The following is a 26,164-nucleotide window of genomic DNA, read 5'->3' as shown; positions in this document are numbered from 1 at the left end:
CTATTCTTCTCTCTTTGGTTAGATATTTATTCTCAATTTATCCTTTATTCTGTGGACATGGGCTCTGTGCATACCAGTCATAAATGGTAGCTATTGTCATAACTCATTAAGATCATATCTAAGGCTCCTTTGAGCTTGGAGACCCTTGGAAACAGCATGGTGCAATACCATTCATGTTTATTAAGCATTTGTTTTTCTAGAATAAATGGTAATGAAGGTTGTGTTCTTGGGGACTATAGTAGGGCTCAATAAATGGGATTCCTTATTTAATTAAAATTAGTGAAAGTATTTTTCTTTTCAGAAGCCTAGTCGTGAGAGATAAAGAACCACATGTTCTGTATATAGCTGACAAATTTCTTTTACTTGTTTTTATATCCACATGATTGTAAAAAAGCAAACAATGCTAATGGCCACTTTGGTAAAATCACACAGTGTTCAAACCTAAGGAGGATTACATTCTTTGGACAGGCTTTATTCCCAGGATATCAAACCCCTTGGCCATGACAGCAGCTACTGCTTCGCACAGCAGCATACGCCACATGTTCACCTTCAATACTTCTCCTGAGAACATAGAAAAAGACAGTAAATTTTCTTTTTACAAATCACTATTAAAGAATGTATGTTACTTCTGGATTTTACTGAGAAGTGAATAGCCCAACCCATAGATGTTTTGGGGCTTTAACTAGAATCCCCTTTACCTTAAACTATAAGGGGAGACAATCTAAGAAATAAAAGTGTCATTCTGTTCAAGAAATCTGTTTTCAACTGATGATAAAAGAGATACAAGGCCTGCACTGATTAGACTGTAATTTTATCTTTCTTTCTATTTTTTTTTTTTAAACAAATGGTTCTTTTTTCTTTTTTTTTTTTTCTATTTATTTATGGCTGTGTTGGGTCTTCGTTTCTGTGCGAGGGCTTTCTCTAGTTGTGTGGGGGCCACTCTTCATCGCGGTGCGCGGGCCTCTCACTATTGCGGCCTCTCCCGTTGCGGAGCACAGGCTCCAGACGCGCAGGCTCAGTAGTTGTGGCTCACGGGCCTAGTTGCTCCGCGGCATGTGGGATCTTCCCAGACCAGGGCTCGAACCCATGTCCCCTGCATTGGCAGGCAGATTCTCAACCACTGCACCACCAGGGAAGCTCTATCTTTCTTTTTAGAGTTCTTTCCTAGGCCTCATGGTCTGAATTAACTATAAACTTTAACACCATAATGGCAAGATTTTTTTCCTAATGAAGTTTTAGTTCTCAGGCATGACTCTCAGAAATGCCTACTTGCCATGTAACACATTAATTCAGTCTACTTCATTAACTATGTAACAGGGTAGAGCAAAAAGCCTACAAAAGGTATCATTTTTTTCCCCCTAGGGTAGTTTTCGTTATCAAGAACCCCAAAGATTCATTCTGGGACCCTCAGTCACACTGCTTTTGTTGGAAATGTCCTATACCTAGTGGCCTTCCAACTGTTTTTCTTTGGACTCTTATGGTTCCATCCCATGTGCCTGAGGGTGGGGAAACTAGTCAGTTTGGGAATGGGAAGAATTCCGTTTATGCTTTTATTAGACCTAGCTCAATTTTGTCTTGTGTGTATGATATGGATTAATGTGTAATTGGGGGAAAAATGGGGGGGGGGAGGTGGTTTCCATAAATAAAACAAATTGAAAACCACCTACATCCAACTCAAATAAATGCCTTGTTGGTGCCCAATCCCCAAAATGACTATTAGATGAGCCACTCACCAGTTTGTCGATCTTTCTCCACACAATAGCAGCTATCATAGAATTCTGTGAAAGTAGTTGCCAGCTCATAGATATAATCACAGAGAGTGTGGAGAAATAAGTCATCTAAAATCTTCTGCAGAACCTCAGGGAACCGCAAAATGCACCGGCCTAGTTTCCATTCCTTCTCATGGTCCAAAATGATCTTGGTCTCTCGAGCAGCTTTCTGGAGCATTTCTTCATCAATACTGGCCAGACGTGCAATCGACCTGAAAAATCAGGTAACAGCCATCATTTCCCTTTGTTAAGTACATTCTTCTCCATTGAAACATGTAATAAGAAATGACTGATATAAACTAGAAATGATCATCATTTGATTCAAAATAAAATAATGTTGTACCCACAATTACCTGATTCTAGTGAAGGCATACAACAAGTAAGCCGCTGTATTTCCTCTGTCATCCAGCATTTTGTCAAAGGAGAAGATATAGTCATTCAACCGGTTATGGGAAAGATCAGCATATTTGATACAGCCATAAGCAACAGATGTCTGAGCAGCCTTCAATTCCTCTGTGGTTAAGACCTTTTGGAAAAAGAAAAAAATACTTCATAATCCTGTCTCATAGACAAAAGATGGGCGGAAGGAGCATCTAATGGTGCTTTTTAATCAGTAAACTTTAATAAATATCAACACTTGAGGTAGGAAAACATGGACCAATCTACAAAGAAGAGAACAATGAAAATACAATTCATCAGCTCTGCATAACGAAGAATGTTTCCATGAGAAACTTGATTTGTAAATTATGAACTGTCCACTTGAATACGTTACTCAGTAAATGAGAAACTGAAAGCACCAATTATTAGTTTATATCCGCTTCATTCCATCAAAGATTCTGAGGTAGCTTACAGGAAACAAGTACAGTAAAATAAAAACAAAAATTAGGGTCAGGTAATTAACTGGAATTAAAATAGGGTGTCAAGAACTGGAGATCTAATACTGTTTTGCTAAATTTGGTCATACATTCTGAAGCATTATTAGGTCACAAGTAAGTAAGTAAGGATTTCTGTTCTGGACATGATGCAGTAGCTTGAAGTAGACTAACCCTTCCAGAAAAATCAACTACTTAAAAGCTGAATAAATTATATGAAACAACTGTCTGAAGTCACCAGAAAGCACCAACACAAGGACACCATCAAGACAACCAGCTGGTATGCTATCTGTCGGCCAGAAAACCTAACTAGGAAGATGATATCATCTAGAACCGTTATAATTTTTCATCCACAAGGTCAGATGAAATGACAACCAAGGAGGTGAGGTAGGGGGAGGGAGAAACAAGACAATAGAAACAACAAAAACAAGTCAACAGCAACTTTAAAGTCTGGAATTGTTTAAAGAATACTTATTAGCTACAAAGAAGAAAAACAGTAACTTTACAGTGGAGAAAACTGATAGTATCACCTTAACAAAGTGATCAAAATTAATATTAACAATCATGAGAAATATCAACATCACGTGCCTCCTGAAATAACAAAGTGAGAAGAACTCCTGTCTTCCCAAGACTGCATAACTGGAATTTAATCATGAAGAAATACCAGATAAATCCAGCTGAGGGACATTCCACAAAAAACCTGACCCTTCATAAGTGTCAAGATCATGAAAGTCAAAGAAAGAGCAAGGAACTGCCCAGATTAAAAAAGATTAAGGAGACATGAAAACTAAATGCAACATGTGATCTTAGACTAGAAAAAGGACGTCTGTGAGACAAATGGCAAAACTTGACTAAGGTCTGCAGATTAGTGAATTGTATTGCAGCAATGTTAATTTCCTGATTTTGATAATCATACTACGGCTGTAAGATGTTAATGTTTGGGGAAGCTAATATGGGAATTCTTTGTACTATTTTACAATTTTTGGTATGTCTGAAATTATTTCAAAATGAAAAGCTAAAAGAAAAATTTCAAAATGAAAAGCTAAAAGAAAACTATGATTAAGGTATTCAAATAATTAGACGAGAGACAAAATTGGATGAAAAGCAAAATTTCAATAGACATTTGGAATACAGAACAGCAAAATATCTGAAGTAGAAAAATAGTCAAAATAAAGCACGGAGAGAAGAAAAGTGAAAAAAAAAGTGAAAGACACTTTGGGAGATAGTCAAAAGTTCTAACATAATATATGTACTTAGAATTCCAGAACAGAATGGGGCAAAGATGCAATATTTGAAGAAATATGGCTGAGAATTTTCCTAAACTGATGAGGAACCCAACCCACAGGAAGCTCAGCAACTCCCAAGCAAGGTAAGTACAAAGGAAAGAACGAAACTCCCTAACTCCCTCTCCAAACCAAACCTAGGCAATAAAAAAAACTGCAGGGAGGAATAAAGTTCACAGGAAAGGGTAAATACGTGGATAAATATAAATGAATAGATGGTCTAAAACAAACACTGTACAAAAGACTTGAACGGACCCTTCACAAAAGACACCCAGATAGCCAATAAGCAATAGTCAACATAAATTACTCATCAGAGAAATGCAAATTTTAACCATAGTGACACACTAATACACATTCACCAGAAAAGATAAAAGACTCACAAAAAGTTATAGTGGAAGATATGGGGCAACTGGAACAATCACATATTAGTGGTGAGAGTGTACAACGGTTACAACTCTCTCCTTGGCACAATTTTTAATCAAGTTAAGCATAAGCCCACCCTACAACCCTTCAATGCCATTCCTAGATATACATCCAAGAGGAAAGTGCGTGTACCCATAGAGTGGCTTGAACAGCAATGCTGAAATTAGCTTCTTATTTGTAATAGTCAACAAACAGAAACAACCCTAATGTCCATCAACAGAAGAAACATACTACTATTATCTAGGGACTTCCCTGGTGGCACAGTGGTTAAGAATCCGCCCACCAATGCAGGGGACACAAGTTCGAGCCCTGGTCCGGGAAGATCCCACATGCCGCGGAGCAACTAAACCCATGCACCACAACTACTGAGCCTGTGCTCTAGAGCCCATGAGCCACAACTACTGAGCCCGTGTGCCACAACTACTGAAGTCTGTGCGCCTACAGCCCGTGCTCCACAACAAGAGAAGCCACTGCACACCACAACAAAGAGTAGCTCCCGCTCACCACAACTAGAGAAAGCCCGAGAGCAGCAATGAAGACCCAATGCAGCCATAAATACATACGTACATACATACATACATACATACATACTATTATCTAGCAATAAAAAGAAGTGAACTACTGATACACCTGGAAAACAGAACACACGTTATGATTTCATTAAAGTCCTCAAATAAACAAAAGTGATCTATGGTGATAAACTTTCTGGGGTGATGAATATATAACTTGATTGGTTGGTGTTATCATGTCTATACATATGTGTGTGTAAAAATTCATCAAGCTTTACATTTTACTGTATGCAAATCAAAACATACTAGCTGAAATGGCCAAATAAATAAAAGAGTCAAAGCAGTTCTTGTTATCATGCAGACTAAACAAATTGATTAGGTGACTAAATTTTCCAGTTTTCATCTGATTGTGCCACTTGTGCCTAGGCCAGAACTAAAAGGCAAAACCATTCATTCTGGAGATACCAACTGGGTATACCTGACAACCACCTACTGGAAATAGAGAAAAAAAGTATTTTACATTTCGTTTTGCTAACAATGGAAAGGGAACAGATGGGAAGAATGTAGCCTTACAGCCTGCCTTCATGCTCTCTGGATTATCAGTAATCTACCCAAACCAAACAAGAGAGTGTGTCCTCAAAGAGCCTTTTTTTGGTTTGGCTCTTTGATGTCTACATTTCTTCCTATTCTGTGTCTCTTTCTGTTATTTTACTCTTCTGTTTATAGTAATTATGTTCATTCCAAAATACCACTTGACTTGCAGGAGAGTAAAAGACCTAAGACTCTTTGAATCTCAATCTTTGACCTCTGTTATTCCCATCTTAAAAAATTTTTTTTGGATGCTTTTTTTTTCCACTTTGATGCAGTTCCTCCAAATTCCACACAGATCCAACCATAGTCCTTTCTAAGGGTGCTATGAAAGCCCATCATGTTTCCTACTCTGATGGCTCATCAGTGGTAGGTGTTTACTGCTATGATCAGTCTACAAATGCTCCCAGACAAAGGAGCTCAGCAGATGTACACTCTAATGTAGGCTCTTCACTCAGACTGTCTCAATCTTCAATATTCTCCCATCACTGGTTCAAAGCAGTGACAGGTGAACTGCCAATAAGAAGCAGAGATTCTATGCCACATTAACAAAGGCGGAAAAGGCCATGGCCTTTTGTAATAGCCAAGAACTGTATTTTCACTATAAATACTCAACAATTCAAGAAACAAACTGTGCAATAAAATCTCAGTAACATAAGCCTGTCAAAAGTGGACTGACTCCTTATAATCCTTCCCAGTTCTCTCAATAAAGACAAAAATAAAAAACCACAACACAATGCATGCTACACAATACACAAATAAGTCTTTGGATTACCTTGTCTCTTTCTTTTTCCTTCAATTTGTCCATGGAGCGTTTTAGTCCTTCTTCCAGAAGGTCCATGAGGCGCACTGTTTCACCTGATCGTGTTTTAAACTTCTTCCTAATAAAATTTAAATGTCCCAGTTAAACAGATTTTGAAGCAGACCCTCCAACTTACAAATCTTTGAAAATTAAGGTTTGACACTGCCTTATTCAGCTGACAACCAGGGAGGATGCCGAAAGAAAGCAGATACAGTCAAGTGTCTTTCATCTATAACCCTCAACTCCAAGCATTCTATGCTTTAGGCTCCTAATAGCATTCTCTACATGTTCACCTTTAATACTTTCGCTAAAACGGAAGAAAAGAAGACATCCATTAATTTGTTCATTTTTCTGAACACAAAGTTTGGCTCAGTTGTTTTACCTTCTTAGAAAATTATTAATTACACTTTTGCTTCTAGAATTGCTTGGGAAATAAGCAAATTCTTAACTGGAATCTTACTTGCATTTCTCTGAATAGTAATTCCACCTGTCCAGTGGTAACCAACCCTAGAAGCATATCAGAATCACCCTGAGAACTTTAAAACTGGATGCCAGGGTCCCATTCATACTCACTGAAATCAGAATCTCTGTGGATGGGGCAAAAGTACTGATAAGCACTGCCCTGGGCAACTGCACTATTAAAAAGCATTTCATGAAAATTGGATTTTACCTATTAAAAAGAAGTTTGCAAGACATCCAAGTATATGATGTCTTTTTCTTTCTTTCTTTCTTTTTTTTAAGTTAATAAAATCCTTCAATCCCAATAATGGTACAAAGGAAGCATGTTTTTCTATCTAACACAAAGTCTGCCAAAGTAATTGTGATACTTCCTGTTAAAGTTGTATGTTCAGAGCTGCCTTAAAAAGGATCATCTTGGGCTTCCCTGGTGGCGCAGTGGTTGGGAGTCTGCCTGCTAATGCAGGGGACACGGGTTCGAGCCCTGGTCTGGGAAGATCCCACATGCCGCGGAGCAACTAGGCCCGTGAGCCACAACTACTGAGCCTGCGCGTCTGGAGCCTGTGCTCCGCAACAGGAGAGGCCGCGATAGTGAGAGGCCCGCGCACCGTGATGAAGAGTGGCCCCCGCTTGCCGGAACTAGAGAAAGCCCTCGCACAGAAACGAAGACCCAACACAGCCAAAAATAAATAAATAAATTAATTAATTATAAAAAAAAAAAAAAAAAAGGATCATCTTGCCCTTCATTATAGAATTAAAACTCCTTTATTATTCCAAAAATACATTAAATACTTCCATAGCTTTCCTTATACCATCCCCTCCCCTCCTTGAGTGTTCCAACAACTTCCAGACCTTCTGTGTGATGAAATGATATCCATCATAAAGCCTAGCCAAAATGCTAAGAAAGCCTTCCTTAATGTCTCCACTTTGCAATAACTGGTCTTTTCCATTATTCCCTACCTGCGCCTGCCTTGAATTTTTGTTTTTTTGTGTTGGTCTACTCCTCTGACCAGTGGTTCTAATAAGAGGGATGCATATCTGAATACCAAAAGAGCTTTCAAAAACAGATGCCTAATACCCACTGTAGACCTAGTAAGTCAGTAACTCTCCTGGTAGGGCCTGGCATGTATATTTCAACAGGCTCCACAGGAAACTGCTCTGTTTTAGATGACAGGCTTCTTCAGGAAGGAGCCCATGTTTTATGTTATCTTCATGTACACACTGTGGAGCACCCAGCCAATGAGGTGCTCAATAAACAAGAATATGATCAAATAAAATGATAAGTTATTTACTGTAAAAAGCCTTAAAACAGAAAAATTCACTAAATAATAGATGGCAGAATCTGAGCATTTTAATGTCAATATTTAAAATATGGTAGGCTGCTACTGGCTAACTATCACTGATATTATTTTTCTTTTTTATGGTGTAGGACACCATAATTACATGATACTGAATGCAGAAATATAAAACAACAACCAAAAAAAATAAAAAATCCCTTAGCCATTACATGATAAACAAATTAAATGCCAATGTATAAATATTGGTGATAAACATCAGATATAAAAGGTAAATGTGTTAATTTTCTCCTAACTGTAGGAATAATCATCTAAATGTTAGTCAAAAAAACCAATAGTTAGGAAACTAAGATACTATAAAGCAATACTAACACGTGGGTTAGTTTTTCAGCTCTTTCTTAGGACCATGAAAAGGACAGTAAGGACCCAGTGTCTTCTAATTACAAAAAAGCGCAGCTATACAGAAGAGTCATATGTTATAATTAGATGTTTGATCTAAGGTATTTGGTCTCCATATAATCTTGTATCTAAAATAAATACCCTGACACCCCTAGCCTGCCTTTTACATGCTTAATTAGGGCTTTTGTACACTGGCTTGTTAAGCATCTTGAGCTAGCTCATGCAGTTTTAAGAAACATCACCCACTTTTATGTGATGGTAGTATTTAGGCCGTGTCACCAAATCTAAAATGATATGGTGATTAAATAGCTAAGTGATCCTAAGACAATATTAGATGTAAGATGTTAAAAATTTCTCTAAATTCTCCCTAGAAGGCTACATTCTCTGGCAGTGATAAGACATAGGTACAAAACAGCTCAGCTGCGTACACCACTACAGCATATGTAGACTATGGTATCAAATGAAATATAGCCTCTTTCAAAGAAATGTGGGGGTCAGGTGCATCATTTCCACCTTCAGATTTTCCAGACTTACTTGTCTTCCCCCAGCACCACACCAAATCCAGCATGAGACACTCGAGTTACTTCAGGGTCATACCAACCAATCATTTGAGCAGCACCAAATGTTGTCTGGAAGTGTAAAGACTACAAAGAAATAGAAAGAGAAAGTTACTTGCTAAACTTTCTAATTAAAAAAATAACTTAAAGCTCTTCTGCTTAGGAATAAAAATTTGTAAAATTCAAATCACTCACACATCTTGTAAGGCAAGTAAAGTTGTAAAAGCTCTTCTTTATTCCTTATATATGAGAAAAGGAACACCCCTTCAGTTTACAGAGACAAGCGGGAAAGCTGAGAAGTGTACAAGTTTGGCCAAATCCAAACCCTGTTCTTTCCCTTATATTACATTACTTTTCTGAATTTTTGTAAGGAAATTTATAGGGTCTTATAGGGCCAAATGCCTCACCAATCGGACAATGTAAACATATACAAATCTTCAAACTCACTTACTTGTCCACTGTCCACCACATAGACAATTATATCTGCTTTTTCCTCAAATAGTCTTTGTTTAATAGCAGCCAGGTCAGATGTATCATAGGTATAACCTCCATCTGATTTTACTATGGTTAATGGTATGGAACATCCTGGAACAAACACAATCTTTCTGCCATCATCCACTTGCACAAATCCTAGAAGAAAAAAAGACTTTATTAATAATGTTAAAATAATCTTAAAGGACTATCAATGCTTAGCCATTATAGGATATTTATTAGAGAGCTCAAAAAAAAAATCACAGGATTTTTTTCCTCAATGTGACCTAGCATGAGCCTTGGAAAATGGCTATCGTCAAGGTTGTCTGGGCACCCAGGGTGTGTTCAGGGCACAGGTGAGCTATCCTGGCAGTTTTCTGGACTAACCCTACACTTGACTCCCAGACTCTTCATAGAGCATCTCCCTGGAGCCCACCTGCTCAGCAGACACAGAACACGGAAATCTGTGCTTCGTTCTCAAGCTGGAGTCACAGCCTTCCTTTGGGAGAAGGATGCAATTTTTATCATTACCTCTTAAAATGTATTCATTCATTTACAGTTTTAAAGTTAAAACTGCAACAGAGTTCAGGAGACAAACATGGCCGGATTTAGCATTTGGAGTGATTAGTGAAAAGTAAACGTAAAATCATGTTCATACACTCATGATGAAAAAGACAAGATTCTTGGATGCAAGAAGGGACAGGAGAGTACATGATGGTAAAAACAGCTATCTTTGAGTGCATGCTACCATGCACTAAATACTATGCTAAGCCTTAAATTCAACCTTCACAATAACTCTATGCAGTAAGTACTGTTATTACTGGGTTTTTTTTTACACTTTAGGAAACTGATGCTTGGTAAGGTGAAGGCAGTATAAAATGCTGGTTAAAAACAAACTCTGAAGCCAGACTGCCCAGGTTTGAATCTCAGACTTATTACTTATTAGCTATGTAACTCTGGGAAGTTACCAACTTCTCTGTGCTTTTCTCATTATTAAAATTTCATTATCTTCAGTGTACAAATAAAATATGCTAGAGACGGTAGAGAAAAGGGAACCTTCTTACACTGCTGGTGGGAATGTAAATTGGTGCAGCCACTATGGAAAACAGTATGGAGGTTCCCCAATAAACTAAATCTAGAGTTGCCATATGATCCAGCAATCTCACTCCTGGGCATATATCTGGACAAAACTATAATTTGAAAAGATGCATGCACCCCTATGTTCACAGCAGCACTATTCATAATAGCCAAGACATGGAAACAACCTAAATGTCCATCAACAGATGAATGGATGAAGAAGATGTGGTACATATACACAATGGAATATTACTCAGCCATAAAAAAGAATGAAATACTGCCATTTGCAGCAACGTGGATGGACCCAGAGATTATCATACTAAGTGAGTCAGACAGAGAAAGACAAATACCATATGATATCACTTATATGTGGAATCCAAAATATGACACAAATGAACCTATCTACAGGACAGAAACAGACTCACAGAGAACAGACTTGTGGTTGCCAAGGGGGGGGGGGAGGGAGGGAGTGGGAGTGTGGGGTTAGCAGATGCAAACTATTACATATAGAATGGGTAAACAAGGTCCTACTGCACAGCACAGGGAACTATAGTCAACATCCTGTGATAAACCATAATGGAAAAGAATACGAAAAATATGTATTTACACATACGTGCATATATATATATATGTAACTGAAATCACTTTGCTGTATAGCAAAAATTAACACAACATTGTAAATCAACTATATCTCAATTTAAAAAATTTTTTAAAAAATTCATTATCTTAAAAGTATGGTCCCTAGGCTCCAGAATGTGACTAACAAATACCATTTCTCATTCAAGGAACCAAGTTTCCTCGGAGATATCAGATTGGCTGAATCCAGATCTAAGGCAAATGGTCGAAAAACATAAAAGATATTAAACCTAATTTACAATAATGCTAAAAACAATCCAGTTGTCACATCTGGAAGATATTAAGAAATTAATTTATTATTCTGAAAATTGATAAAGAAAAATAAAGGACCAAGAATTTATACTGTTTGTCTTCTATGAATGGTACCTCAGGATAACCAAAATGATTATGTGACAAAGTTCTGCACATGAGAATTCCAGGTAACAAACAAAGGAATGACAGAATGCCACCGTTTTCCAATCTCTAATGAAATAATGGAGCAAAGTCATGACAATCAACAGCTGCTAAAACCTCTAGGGGAAAGTCTAATGGGGAAATTAAAGGATAGATCAGGCTGACAACACCTGAACCCACTAATTCATCTTAACATCATAATAAGAGAGCCAACTAAAAATTGGCATTCTTGCAAATAAACAAAACAAAAAAGGGAAGAAAAGAAAAACACAAACCAGAATTTAATCAAACCTCTTTAGAAAATACAGATAGAGGAATTGTTACATAACACCATATGGGAATCTCTGTAAGACAAACGGCCTAGTTTCTTCAAATAAATGAGAAAAAAGGATGGGGCTAACGGAGAGAAACCCATGACCTACAGAATTTATAGTAAACAAATGTGCAGACACTGAAAAAAATACTCATGATTAAAAAAGATTATGAATCAACTTGGGAAATTTGAACTCTAGACTCACTATTTAATATTAAGGAATTATTAACTGTCATGGAATAATAATGGTATTGTGGTTTTGGGGTGGGATGAAGGGTCTGTTGTTTCAGAGACAAACCAAAGCAGTTATACATGAAATTATATGATATAAGCAGTGTATATAGGAAGATATACACATAATAAGATCGGCCTGCATTCATAATTAAGTTGGGTAACAAGTGCATGGAGTTGGGGATCCCTATAATATTCCCTCCGCTTTTGCCTATGTTTGAAAATTTGTATAATAAAGTTAAAAAAAAAAACAACTCACCTCTATCTTCAAACTCCTTCACAATATCATTCATCCTATCTTGATAGAAGGATTCTCCCCTCTCTATTAAAGAGATGTCCAACGCCTCATAGATTTTATTAAACTCTAGGGAAAAAGTTACCAAATAAAGAAAATGTGTAATTTAAACAAATAGGAAACATGCATCTTACCTTAAAAGAAATTTATTATTTAATTGAAGCATTTGGAAGGAAATTAATTACATGAAAATGTATGAAACAGAGCATTACATACATACTGCCACTTTTAAAATTTGGAAAGAATATAGCAAGATACACATCAAAATTATTAATAGTGGGTAGGAATACAGATAATGTATCTCCTTTTTTCCTGTCTACATTTATTTTGTTCCCGCAAGGAACAAATACCTTCTGTAATTTTTAAAAAATTTACTCTTAGAAAATGTAAATGAGAAGAAAAAAAGAAAAGCCTTTCCTATTTGGAGATCAACTGTTTACTGAATTTTCTTATATATTTTTTTTCTAATTTGTACCATTTATCTGTTTGTCTAGCCACGCATTAATGACACAGGATAACCTACAGTACCACAACACATTTTACCGCCTAGCGTGGCAAAACAGCCACCAGCTTTTTCCAAAGATCTACTGGCTATTCTTGTTCATTTATTCCTCAAAGTGACCTTTCAGATTATGTTAAAATCGTCTTAAAACCACAAATGAATGTGGAGAACTGGGGGATTCTGCATGACACTCTATCCAAACATTCTATTCCATCCTTTTGTGTATTTCCCTTCATTTTAGCCCTACACATTCTTGGATAGACTTATTCCTAACTATTTTTATAGCTTTGGATGCTACTGTGAATAGCATCGTTTTCTTTCCTACTTTCTTTCCTAACTAATTTTTCCTGACTTCTAAGGAAGTTAATTTTGCACCTGCCTGTCTTTATAAACTTTCTTTGTAGTTTCAACTTCAGAAAATACTTAAGAAAAATAATCTATTTGCTAGTCCTTGAAAATTTAACATGTCATTCAAGGTCAATTTTGAAAACTCAAGAAACTATATGCAATAGTATCTGTTAGATGAATGAACAAAGCCCAGAAACTCACCTTGGCGGGAGACATCACAGATAAGCTTCCAAGCTTTTATGATGTCTGGATTTTTACTCTGGAGCAAAACAACACACTGGTATGCTCTCTTCTTAAATTCCTCCTCGGTATCAAATCTCTTCTTGGATTCCTGTGTTTTTTTTAAAAGAAAGGTAAGGTTTGTAAAGAGTGACCCCCATATTTCTAGATAAAAAATTTGTACATTTCTCAGTAAAAGACCTAGACAAACCCCACAAATAGACCAGAGTGAGGAAGTAGAAATTTAGAACACCAGAACAAGTGCTCTATCTCAACAAAGAGTATTGTTACAGATGAATGTGCCAATAAAACCCTATTATTTCCTCTGAAATAATTTTTCTTAAAAATATAAAATTCTCACCACAGTGCTACCTCTACCTTTCCAATTCACACCAATGCTATGTTCCAGGAGAGTAATAATGAATAGCTAACAGATGAGGAGGAATTTTCTGGGCTCTATTTTCCATTCTGGATGAGCAATTTTTTTTGTAATTAAAAATACAATTGCGGGCTTCCCTGGTGGCGCAGTGGTTGAGAATCTGCCTGCCAATGCAGGGGACACGGGTTCGAGCCCTGGTCTGGGAAGATCCCACATGCCACGGAGCAACTGGGCCCGTGAGCCACAATTACTGAGCCTGCGCGTCTGGAGCCTGTGCTCTGCAACAAGAGAGGCCGCGATGGTGAGAGGCCCACGCACAGCGATGAAGAGTGGTCCCCACTTGCCACAACTAGAGAAAGCCCTCACACAGAAACGAAGACCCAACACAGTCATAAATTAAAAAAAAAAAAAAAAAAAACAATTGCTTTCATTGTTTTTATATCTATTTTGAAAGCAACACATGCTTACTAAAAAAAAAAAAAAATTATTGTTAATCCCACCCCAAACTGACCAGCAATAACATTCTGATGGAAATTCTAGACATTTCTTTATAATTACAGATCTATGTGTTTTAAAAAAACTGGAAATACACGGCTTTTCTTTTACCTTGGTTTTAAAATTTAGCAATGTATTAGAAACATTTTATTGCATTAATAGATTTGCCTCATTATATTCAGTGCACAGAATCCCAAGAGATTATAAGTTATTTCACCCATCTGATATCAGTAAACAGTTTACTTTCAATTTTTTCATTAGAAAATACATACCAAAAGACAAAAATAACTTCAAAAAACCCAATAACAACCAACCAAAAAACCCACAAATGTTTACTTTTTAATGCAGTAACTCTATTCTTGGGATACTGTCTATCATAAGGAAACAATTTTAAAAAGGAAAAAGACCTACATGTATGAAGTTTGAGCTCCCCCAAAATGGGGGAAAAAAACTCCAACAATAGGGAGTGAAATAAACTTTGGTCCACAAATCCAAAATAATGTGCTGTTATAAAGTAACATGAAAGAGTTTGATAAAATGTTTAACCGGCAGAATACAAAAATGATATTATAACCACAAATGATAATAAATGTTTGAATGTTTGTATACGGATAAGTAAAGGAGTCACACTAATTGATTTAAAATTATGGTTTATGGTAAACTGTCTTTAAAAAACTGTTTATGAGAGAGTGGCATGGACATATATACACTACCAAATGTAAAATAGATAGCTAGTGGGAAGCAGCCGCATAGCACAGGGAGATCAGCTCGGTGCTTTGTGACCACCTAGCGGGGTGGGATAGGGAGGGTGCGAAGGAAGGAGAGAGGGAAGAGATATGGGAACATATGTATATGTATAACTGATTCACTTTGTTATAAAGCAGAAACTAACACACCATTGTAAAGCAATTATACTCCAATAAAGATGTTTAAAAAAATAATAATAATAAAATACTTTTAAGAGAAAAATACTCCGTCAGTTGAAATCATATACTCATGCAAAACATATGTATATCAATCAATATCTTCCCTAAATACTAATTGTGTTTCTTGGTATATTTTGAAAAATGTACCATTTCAAACCCTGTAAGACATAGCTTTTGAAATCTGCTAAGTGAATGAAAACTTATATTAAGTCTATGCTGTAACCAGTAAAACCAACTGTTTGAAGGTCCATTTAGGAATACGAGGCTGTTACAATAGTTATCCCCTAATTAATTAATTTTTTTGAGACTGTTCTCCAGCCCCTCCTTTCATCCACACACAGAAAATGGTAAACTTGTTGTGTAATAGACATGACTCTGGTATTTCTTCCTTGTAAAAGATCATATATATTAAAATCTTATTTATGGAATGAGAAAACAAAAACAAAAACAAAAACTGTTTATATATACTTAACAATGCTTTCAAAATATATAAAATGAAGACGATAACTACAGCATCAGAAATTTTTAAATATTAAAATGTATTTTGACTAACAACCTCCTAAATTCACTTAAGAATGGGTAATGTGGTAGAATTAAATTTTTAACATACACCAGTAAAAAAAGCAAACATGATGTGTTAAGGAACAGAGAGTTTAGCAACTGTTATAACACAGTAGCTTCAAATACCATTTTAAACTCCTAAGGACAACAAATAATTGTGATAAATGATAAACACACAAATAATAGAATAATAAATGAAATCAAACCTTATAAAAAGCCTGAAGATCCCCAATGGGAGGTGAAACTGTTAGGTAATCCGGAAATCTGTCTTGCAGGTGAGCAATGAGCATGCCAAACTGGGTTCCCCAATCTCCTACATGGTTTAATCTAATACCAAACACAGAACATAAAATCACTTTAAAATGATAAACATGGTTAAATTAGAGGAATTATATTCCATTAGGAACCACTAACATTAAGTGCCAGTACATCACATTTAGTAATATCTTTTTATGGAGGTGTTTCCTCAACTGGTCTGAGAGGCAAAACCAGGTCTGTTATGTGTAGTATTGCATACCCAGGAATGGAGGCTGCAAATAGCAGGCCTCTAGGATTTGCTGCATGAAGTTCCTATCAATGGACAGTGATCTGTTTACCGTGTAGTTAACTGGGACAACAGCAGCTGGGCCAATGTTGGTCATTACCACAATTTTATGAAAATTTAACTTTTCAACTAATTATTTAGTGTAATTAGTGGTTCCCAAATGTCAATGGACAAAATTCTTCAAAATATGTCAATCCAACCACTTCTCATTCCTCACGGCTTTCATCTAATCTCAAACCACCAGATCATCTCTTAACTAGATTATTAAAACAGCCTTCTAATTCATTACTGTAGTTCTCCCTTATTTGCCTACCTTCTTCACAGAAACCAGAGTAATCTCTAATTAGATTACATGCCCTACTAACTGAGACTTTCCAATAACTTCTCACTGCACTTAATAAAATCCCAATTTCCTACCATGGCCTACAAGGCCCAGCACAATCTGTTTCTTGCTTACCTCTCCCACTGGAATATATACCCCTAGTATACGGGAGGCAATCAAGAAATATCTGTGGAACAAATGGGGGAGCTTTTTCCTTGGTTCCACCCCCTACCCCAAGTCTTAAAAGCTGTTAGTCCAGAGGAGGGGCCAAGGACATAATTTAAAAGCCTAATGGGTGATTATGAAGCAGAACCACACTTATGAATCACTGATTTAGTCAGATTCTTTCTCAAGTGACATTTTCTCTTGTCTATAGAAATCTCCAAAGAAAGCCAAGAGTACATACCGCAGCACGTTATAGCCTGCAAACTCAAAGAGGCGGCACATGCTCTCTCCTATGATCGTTGACCTGAGATGGCCTACATGCATCTCTTTAGCTATGTTGGGAGAGGAAAAGTCAACTACAACCTAGGATAAATAATAAAGATTTTTTTTTTAAAGGCATATAAACATTTTATTCTGCTAACACATTCATTAATAACATTTAATAATAAACTTAAGGGCTTCCCTGGTGGCACAGTGGTTGGGAGTCCACCTGCCAATGCAGGGGACACGGGTTCAAGCCCTGGTCCGGGAGGATCCCACATGCCGCGGAGCAGCTGGGCCCGTGCGCCACAACTACTGAGCCTGTGTTCTGGAGCCCGTGTGCCACAACTACTGAGCCTGTGCTCTGGAGCCCGTGAGCCACAACTACTGAGCCCACATGCCACAACTGCTGAAGCCCACGTGCCTAGAGCCCACACGTGCTCCGCAGTGAGAGGCCACCACAATGAGAAGCCCGTGCACTGCAGCGAAGAGTGGCCCCCGCTCGCCGCAACTGGAGAGGGCCCGTGCACAGCAGCGAGGACCCAACACAGCCAAAAATAAATAAATAAAATAAATAAATTTATTATTAATAATAATAATAAACTTAAGACTTAAACGGTAGCTTGCATTGTAATTCAATTGTGTTAGGTCTTCTGATGAAACCTGTCCATGATTAACTGAAAAATAAGCAAATTTGTTTTAACAAATTCTATTCTCTATTTCAGAGACAACTCATAAATATCGGTTGGCTACCTCAAATGCTTTATGGATTGAAAGGAAAAATCACATAGCAATCAAGACCCAGGGGAAAAGTTACTTCACAGCTATGTTCATAATCTCAAAATATTAATGATTAAATCTCAATATAAAAAGTGAAAGCCATTCCTAGTTACAACTAACACAATTCTAATGTATTATTATATCAATCAAAAATTGTACATATACCTTTTTGTTCTCTCCAATGGCAGGTAGTTTAACACCATTCACCAAGAGGTTGGTCAACTGTTGTGACACAAAGCCCTTTCTTAAGTGGACATTAATAAAACCTAAAGAACAATAGAGAAGAGAAAAAAAATCAGATAGCCTACAAACTTGAGGACTGCTCACCCCCAAAGCCTTTCTCAATGTCACTTATGCTGGCTCCAGAGCCTTAGTCTGGTTCTGGCAAAACTTTTCAGGCTTCCAACACCACTTGGGGCCTTGGCTTGAGCACTCCTGTAAGTTCCCTGTTTCAGCATCTATTTCAAACTTTCACCACTCTCCTGAAAGCTTCTTACTTAATTCAGGGCCCCTTCACTTTCAGCAAATGATTTGTTCACCTCTTAACAGAAAAGAGATGATCCTTTTGTACAGAATACCTGCCATGATCTATCTCCTTTTTGCTGATGAAAAACTAAGCCAGAGGGAGATAAAGTAACTCATCCAAGACCAGGGTGGCTAAGTCTAGTTTAAAACTACAGTTTATTTTTTTAAATGCCCTTTGATGTTTCAAAACAAAAAGGAACTCTTATTTGATTGACTGACTTTAAGATCAGCCATAATCAGCAATCTTCAAAAGCACTTTGAACAGATTGGTCGCCTGGGTTCTACAGGGAGGAGTGAGCTAGTGGGGGTTTCTCAAGCAGCACACAGACCTTCCCAACACTTTATTATTCTGTTTAGAATAATCTTATTGATGACGTCGTAATTCATGGTTCAGTTTCAGAAAAATCGTATTCATTGTACATTAACCATTTAGAGGTCATTTAAATATAACAAAATGTTGTATTGTAAAAGACATGTAGAATTTTAAAACAATAAAGATTTGAACCTGTAAAAAAAAAAAAAAAAAAAACTACAGTTTCCTAACTCTCAATCTAAGGCGCTTTCATCATCTTGTTCAGTATTCAAGTTATAACCCTATGTTTATATTTAAAATGGTTTTCTTGGGAATTCCCTGGCGGGCCAGTGGTTAGGATTCGGCACTTTCAATTCTGTGGGCCCGGGTTCAATCCCTCAGTCGGGAAACTATTGGTAAAATCCCACAAGCCGCGTGGCACGGCTAAAAAAAGTTTTCTTATTTCTAAAGGACTCAGCAATCAATACAACTACTTAAGAAAGATAACATTATGACATACCAGGACCAGCAATTTCAACGTTTTCAATATATTCATTGTCTGGGAGGTGTTTGATAATGTTTCCAGCAATTTCTCTTGGATTAACTTTCTGTTCCTTGGTTTTGAGCATCTATAAAACATAAATGATTCATTACACAACAGGTTTCAGCAAGGTACTAGGAAATGCACAACTGACAAAGCATCAGATGCATTTGACATAAGACCCATCAAAAGGCAGAAAAGCAGGGCTTCCCTGGTGGCGCAGTGGTTGAGAATCTGCCTGCTAATGCAGGGGGCACGGGTTCGAGCCCTGGTCTGGGAAGATCCCACATGCCGCGGAGCAACTAGGCCCGTGAGCCACAACTACTGAACCTGCGCGTCTGGAGCCTGTGCTCTCCGCAACAACAGAGGCCGCGACAGTGAGAGGCCTGTGCACTGTGATGAAGAGTGGCCCCCGCTTGCCACAACTAGAGAAAGCCCTCACACAGAAACGAAGACCCAACACAGCCAAAATAAATAAATAAATAAATAATTTAAAAAAAAAAAAAAAAAAAAAAGGCAGAAAAGCAGAGACCAATGACCTTGTAAAGGGACTGATTAAAGCATCAGACATCAAAGTGCCAGAAGGAATAAAAGAGTGCCAAAACCACAGGACCTCCATTTCAAAATGAGTTGCCACAACTATCTAGAACTTTTTAATGAAGACTTGTAAAGTCTTTAGTTATAATGCCCGTTTCCAGGATATTCACATTCTTAATTTTCAAATATTCAGACTTGAGTAATAAATAGCACCCTTATAAACTTAACCCCAGCGCAGACACATAAAAATTATCTAGAAAAAAATCTGGTCTCTTTAGATGAAGCCTTTCTATTCAGCAATGAAAAGAAAGCAAAATGTCCCAAACCAGGGGCAATAAACTACTAACACATTAGACAATGTAGCTATTAAAAATAGGGAACTCCTCTAACTGAATATGAAATACACAAGCCCACCTCAAAGACACATCTCCATCAAATATTTGATGGGAATGCTGGTTCTAGACAGCTAACTTTTAATCCCTCAACAGTAACACACTGCCATCCTGGACACAAAAGGAGGGAAGTGCCAAAACAATACCAACTATTACCCTTAAACACTGAGAATATATATAGAGAATATATATATAAAATCTAAATATTCAAATTAGTGCTTTTTAAAAGTTAAAAACATACATTCCCTTTCTTCAAGTTTTTCAGAACTGTGGAAAATGTTTCCACTGAGGATACAATTTGCTATTCTTTATGCAAATGGTAATGATAATTATAATGCTTAAGAAAATCAAATCACCAAGAATGCTTTATAATAATATAATCACCTGAGAGATACCCATAGCACTATTACACTGATAGTCCCCAAACTTGGGCTGTTGACTTGGTGTCACTATCAGTGGAGGATTTTCCAAATCTGGATAGGCAGCCTTAATGGCACAACCAAAGACCTCTTGTAGGCAACTATTGATGTTAAGCATATTTTTAGTTGGTTTGTTCCTTTCTGCTTGAAGACTCTGTAAGAAAAGAATGAAAATGTCAATAAATTCTAAATTATCATACAAAATTTTCCCAAATATTTTGAGAAACCTTGAAATGTCTTGAGAAGAACTGAAAGGTAATATACACTGATAGTGTAATGCTCTCATACCTAGGATATGCTGAGAAACATTAATAGGACAAGTCTATCCCACAGCATCTAAGACATACATGTAAAAATGTCCTGAGTACTTTCTTTCTACAGTTATTTTATCAGAACAGAAATTAGCAATAGAGAGTAAGGGGCTGATTGGATTTTCTCAGCTTCCCTAAAGCACTGAGAAAATAATACAAAATAAATCCTAAATAACTTCTTATCAAATGCCGGAACTGAAAGTTCTATGGACAAAAGAAATAAAAAAATATATTCTCTCCATTAAAATGTTGACTCCTTCAAGGCATGAAATGAAACAGATAAAAAATACTGCTGGGTAACATTAATATATCAGAATAACAGGTTGTTTTGTCTCACTGCTATTCCCATGTTGGACTACTACTACCTCCTATTTCTCACTTTCTCTGAAGTGGAATATACTCATTTAAGATGGTATAGAATTAATTAATTACCTCTATTATTGCACTTTTCATACCTTCTCCAAATTATCTGTCTGTACCACTGGACTTCTGATTGCAAAGAAAGTGTCCTATTTATGGCTCTATCCCTGGCACCTAGCATTGTACCTGCCAGGTAGCAGGTCAAGATGACTGGTGACTGAACACATATGCTCATAATGGAATACAAATGAAAATGCTGCTACAAAATAATCACAACTTTACATTAGTCAAAATGCCAATGATGTGCAATGTGAATGGCAACAATAATGAAAACTATTATTCGAGTAGTACTGAACTGAGTACTACTGAGTAACTTGAGTCTCAAGAACTGAGTCAAGTGCTTTATTTATTTATGTGCATTATTTTACTTCATCTACATAACAGAAATTCGGTTTGTGACTACTATCATCATTTCCCTGTGGGCTAGAGATTAAGTAACTGGCCAAAGCTAACAAAGGCAAGTGGCAGTCAGGACTCGTGGTCAGTACTGTTGGAATGGAGCATTTCAAGTTCTACGCTTCCTCAGCACACTCTCTACCACATGGAAGAAATTATATTCTTTAAACTCACTAAGATACTGATTTAAATTTTTAGTTAGTCAATAATTGACTCCTCTGTGATGACACACTCAAAAAAGGGGAAGATATGCTTTTCACAATCTAAAGATTTCCAATAACAAATACTGGGTTGGCCAAAAAGTTCATTTGGGTTTCTCTGTAACATCTTAACGGAAAAACCAGAACAAACTTTTTGGCTGACACAATACTAAAGTTATTTAGATATGATTCTAAGACCCAAAACCAATTGTAGATAAATCTCAATCTATTTTTAAAGGCTGGGAATATCAGTATATATGTATGGATGTGTGTATGTTTTTGTGTGTATATATGTAAACACACGTATATGAATCCATTGTACTTGATTTCTGCACCATGCAATTAAGTATTTGACTATATTTAAATATGCAAGTCTTTTCTCCCCCAAAATGGTAAGTTCCATGAGGTTAAGAAATATTACACATGGTACAAACATCTTTGCTATAACTCAATATAAGCATTCTGAAACACCTCACATTATGCAAAAAAAAAAAAAAAAACCTCCTAAAACCACAGAGCTTATGAGAAAATTAGCATAAGCAGCAGATTACTCAAAATCTGTGATTTTGTAATAAGAGCACCATCACACAGCAATCTTAACATTGTCACTGGTGAAAAACGTACCCGTAATTCTAATAAGTACTAAGTAAATATAAGACTTAATCTTGGCGGGGGGGGGGGGCGGGGGGGGGGAAGACAGCTCAGTGGGAGGGGGTGTAAGGAAGAGTTGAGGCTGTTGAGTTAATGAAAACAAGGGCAAAAATGCCTCTGAGACAACCATCCAACACGTGTTTCTAACTCAGAGCATGTGGTCAAAGTGAGCCAGAGGAAGAGGGTAGGGAGAATGGGCATTCCTCACTATTTATTCTTCTGTGGCTTGCTGTTCTCTGTTGTGTACTTTGTATTCAGTGCTGTTACTCAGTAGGGCAAAGTATCTGTGAAAGAACCAATATGCCTTCCACATTACACTGACAGAATTCTATTTACAATTAGAGCTAGTTCCCATTATGAAAATGTGTATTAGAATACATTGTACTTCCTTCTGTATCTTTTCCCTCCTAGACTCTAGCACATATTAGGCATTTAATAATACCTCTGAATTGAAATAAATATAATAGGGAAATGAGTAGAAATAAGTGCAGAATGAATGAGGTAATCAGAAAGGTGAGATATTTTGGGGGCAATTCCATGGAAAAGGAATTTTGTGACTTTAGAAGACTCAAAGCTATTTTAAGCAGAAGAGATAGGTAGGTAATAAAAAAGACTTCACGGGAGTGGGGCAGGCAGAGTCTAAGATGAATAAGTGGGGTAAGCTTTGGAAAAAAGGTATAAGGCCAGTGCAGCAAAGACCATGCGAGGAAAGTAGTACACACACAGGAGAACAATTATGGGATGCGTCACCAGCAGGCCAAGAAATTAAAATCCCAACTGAAGCAAGCTCATAATGTTGACAAAACTTATAAACACTGTTAGATCATGAAGTCATTAAATAACCAGTACAACACAAGCTTCATGGAAAAAAATGTTCTGAAATACTAAGTGGAAAAATATATATATATATGACGCTGTAAAATACGAAAGTAAAACTGTACAATAACCAACTTAAAGCAGAGAAGGGCTGCGGGTGTATTTAAAAATATTTCCATTTGATAGAAGCAATTATGCAAAATTAAGCTGGCCAAACACTTAGTATGATGAAACATTTCAAAGGGCCCTAGAAGGACAAGAGCAATTTCTCCATTATCTGCACCAACAACTTAGTCCTAACTTGTCTCATGCAGGGAGAAAGGACAGGGTTTCTTCACTCCTTTTTCCAAATTCCTCAGGGCATACCTTCAGAATCTTCGATAACAAGGATTTAAAAAAAAGACACAATAATTTAAATTGTAGAATGAAACCAGAACCCAGAGTACTCACCTTCTGAAGGATATTCAGCCGATACTTTAATTTTAAATTTTCTTCCCGCAACTGTTGCAGATTTGAAGAAGCTTCTGAACAGCTGCAGTTTTTCAGCCGATCAATTTCAGCGGTCAGAAACGTAATCTCTTTCTCCTAGGAAAGAAAAGACACTTTGTTCGGTCTGTCATGACTGATAACTCCCACCACGTAATAAATTGTACCACAGGCTTACTTCCTCCTTTCCCCTCCTCTACACCTGGGTGTGGCAGAGGTGATGGGAATGAAGGAGTTTCCTTTGGATAAGCTGTGATTTTTCTTCCTTGAGGTTTCTGATGACATTAGGATATTATCCTTGATAAGAAAAAATGAAGCGTGTGTGCTGGCGGGGAGAAACAGGAGTGTTAAGCACGCAAGGGGATAAGCTTCAGAACGCTTGTTTCTTTTTTTGGCTCAAGTGCCATCCCTTCTGCCTTTTCTGAGACGAAAGGATTTTCCCATTTCTTCCTCTCTTTGTTTCCAGGGTCGTAGGTCCTAGACCAGATGTTCTCCTCCAACTAAAGACATGTCCAGTCAAAAGAAAATCAAGCTTCCAACCTAACTGCATTACTAAGGGAGACACGCCCTCACTTTAACTGTCAGATAGTCTACCTGGACATAACTACGGCCGAAAACATTGCCATAAATGAGCATACATTATGTTCCAGGCACTGAGCCAACACTTTTCAGAAATTATCTCTATTACTCTTATCACAACCCAGCGAGAGGGTACTTACAGTCCCACACGGACAAAGACCGTGCGAGGAGAGCAGTAAAGAACGTGCCAATTTACCTGACCAACTTGTACTGTTGTGAGGGATTTGGCATAAAGCAGTGCCCGTGATGAGATGACACTCCGTAACCTACTTTCCCATCACCCCTCCCAGCCCTCCCCACCTGGGCCTAGAGGGTAAGGGAACTGTCACTTTTTGACAAACTATGATAGTTCTTCCCCCCACGAATACTGAGGGCAAGAGAGCAAACTCCAGCTTGATAATGAACCACTGCACGGGCTTTTCAGGATTCCTCTTGCTCAGCAGCACGGCGAGAACGGTGGCTGAGCTGCAAACAGGACCCAGGGCTCCTCTGCCTGGTCCCGCGCTTCCACCGAGAGCGCGCGCGTGTTCGGGAAAAGACGAGCACTGCTCGAGGCTGTACTCAACACGCCAGGCTCCAGCCCACCACCCCCCCGGACACGCTGGCTTGGGGAAGTCAGAGAGAGGGGGACCCTCCACCTCACTGAACGTCACCGTCACCCGGGCCTGGAAACCACGGGTTCCTCCTCTCCCACCTCTGGGAGAGCGTTCCTGGGAGGGCATTAGCTTCCGAGGCAGCGCAGGCCGGTCTCCGCCTCGCTGCCGTCGCCTTGTTGCTGCCCGGGCGGGAGCCGGGCCCCGGCGCCTCCCTTCCAAACCTTCCCACCGGACCCACGCTGTCCCACCTGCTGCAGCAGCCGCGCGGAGCAATGAGCAACCAACCCGTCCATCCTCTCGTCAGCGTCTTACCCACCAGGCCGCCGGAAGCGGAAGCGGCAAGCCCCGCCCGGAAGCGGAACCCCTCTCCCTCTGCCCTTCCCGGCCCCGCCCAGCCGTCTCGTGGGTGTCGCCTCTGCTGCCCCCTGGTGAAATCCAGGAGACACAGCGGGGAGAACCCGCGGGAATTTTCTGCAAGGATTTGGGGGGCTGCAGCCTTTAGATTCTGATGTTGGGACGAGGGCAAAGGATTTGAGGGGAATCGGACCAGACCTGCTCTGTGCTCGACTGACTTGGACAGAGGCACTTAACCAAAAGCCTTTGTCTCTCAAGGGCTTCATTTAACCCCTCTGTGAAATGGGTACAGAACTAATAAAATCCATTAATTTATTCAACAGCATTTATTATGTACATTAATATGCCAGCACTATGCCAGGCGCTGGAACACAGCTGGAAACAAGTCTGACAAGGTCCTTACTTTCATGGAGGTTACATTTTAGAGGGAATAGATATACCAGACAAGAAAGTAAATAACAGTTAAGAATCCGCCTACCAATGCAGGGGACACAGGTTCGAGCCCTGGGCTGGGAAGATCCCACATGCCGTGGAGCAACTAAGCCCGTGCGCCACAACTACTGAGCCTGCACTCTAGAGCCCAAGAGCCACAACTACTGAGCCCGGGCACCTAGAGCCTGCGCTCCGCAACAAGAGAAGTCACTGCAATGAGAAGCCTGGGCACTGCAACGAAGAGTGGCCCCTGCAACTAGAGAAAGCCCGCGTGCAGCAACAAAGACCCAACTCAGCCATAAATAAATAAATTTAAAAAGAAAGTAAATAATAATCTTGAGGGTTT

General features: G+C 38.3%; 1 protein-coding gene across 1 annotated transcript; it reads right to left on the bottom strand.

Annotated features, from left to right (window-relative positions):
- Positions 1-342: 342 nt before the first annotated feature.
- Positions 343-25,385, bottom strand: RARS1 (arginyl-tRNA synthetase 1). The gene is made up of 15 exons (XM_057541245.1): positions 25,281-25,385; positions 23,822-23,956; positions 20,543-20,731; positions 19,209-19,317; positions 18,037-18,137; positions 17,072-17,193; positions 16,006-16,126; positions 13,421-13,550; positions 12,334-12,438; positions 9,405-9,583; positions 8,931-9,040; positions 6,220-6,325; positions 2,123-2,295; positions 1,734-1,981; positions 343-561 (listed from the first exon to the last, which is right to left on the bottom strand). Exons 1-15 carry the CDS (start codon positions 25,323-25,325, stop codon positions 452-454), a joined length of 1,983 nt encoding a protein of 660 aa, XP_057397228.1. The 5' UTR covers positions 25,326-25,385; the 3' UTR covers positions 343-451.
- Between the last annotated feature and the right edge of the window lie 779 nt (positions 25,386-26,164).

Source organism: Balaenoptera acutorostrata, chromosome 2 (assembly GCF_949987535.1).
Source record: "Balaenoptera acutorostrata chromosome 2, mBalAcu1.1, whole genome shotgun sequence".
Classification (NCBI taxonomy): Eukaryota; Metazoa; Chordata; class Mammalia; order Artiodactyla; family Balaenopteridae; genus Balaenoptera; species Balaenoptera acutorostrata.
Note: the sequence above shows the minus strand (reverse complement) of the source record. Positions and strands in the feature narration are given on the sequence as shown.

Excerpts from the sequence above, each read along its gene's own strand:
- RARS1 (XM_057541245.1), bottom strand. The coding sequence starts at position 25,325 with ATGGACGGGTTGGTTGCTCATTGCTCCGCGCGGCTGCTGCAGCAG. Across the intron at positions 16,127-17,071 it reads GCAGGCTATAACGTGCTGCG|ATTAAACCATGTAGGAGATT; the intron begins GTATGTACTCTT and ends GTTTGGTATTAG. Across the intron at positions 1,982-2,122 it reads TATGCCTTCACTAGAATCAG|GTCGATTGCACGTCTGGCCA; the intron begins GTAATTGTGGGT and ends CTGATTTTTCAG.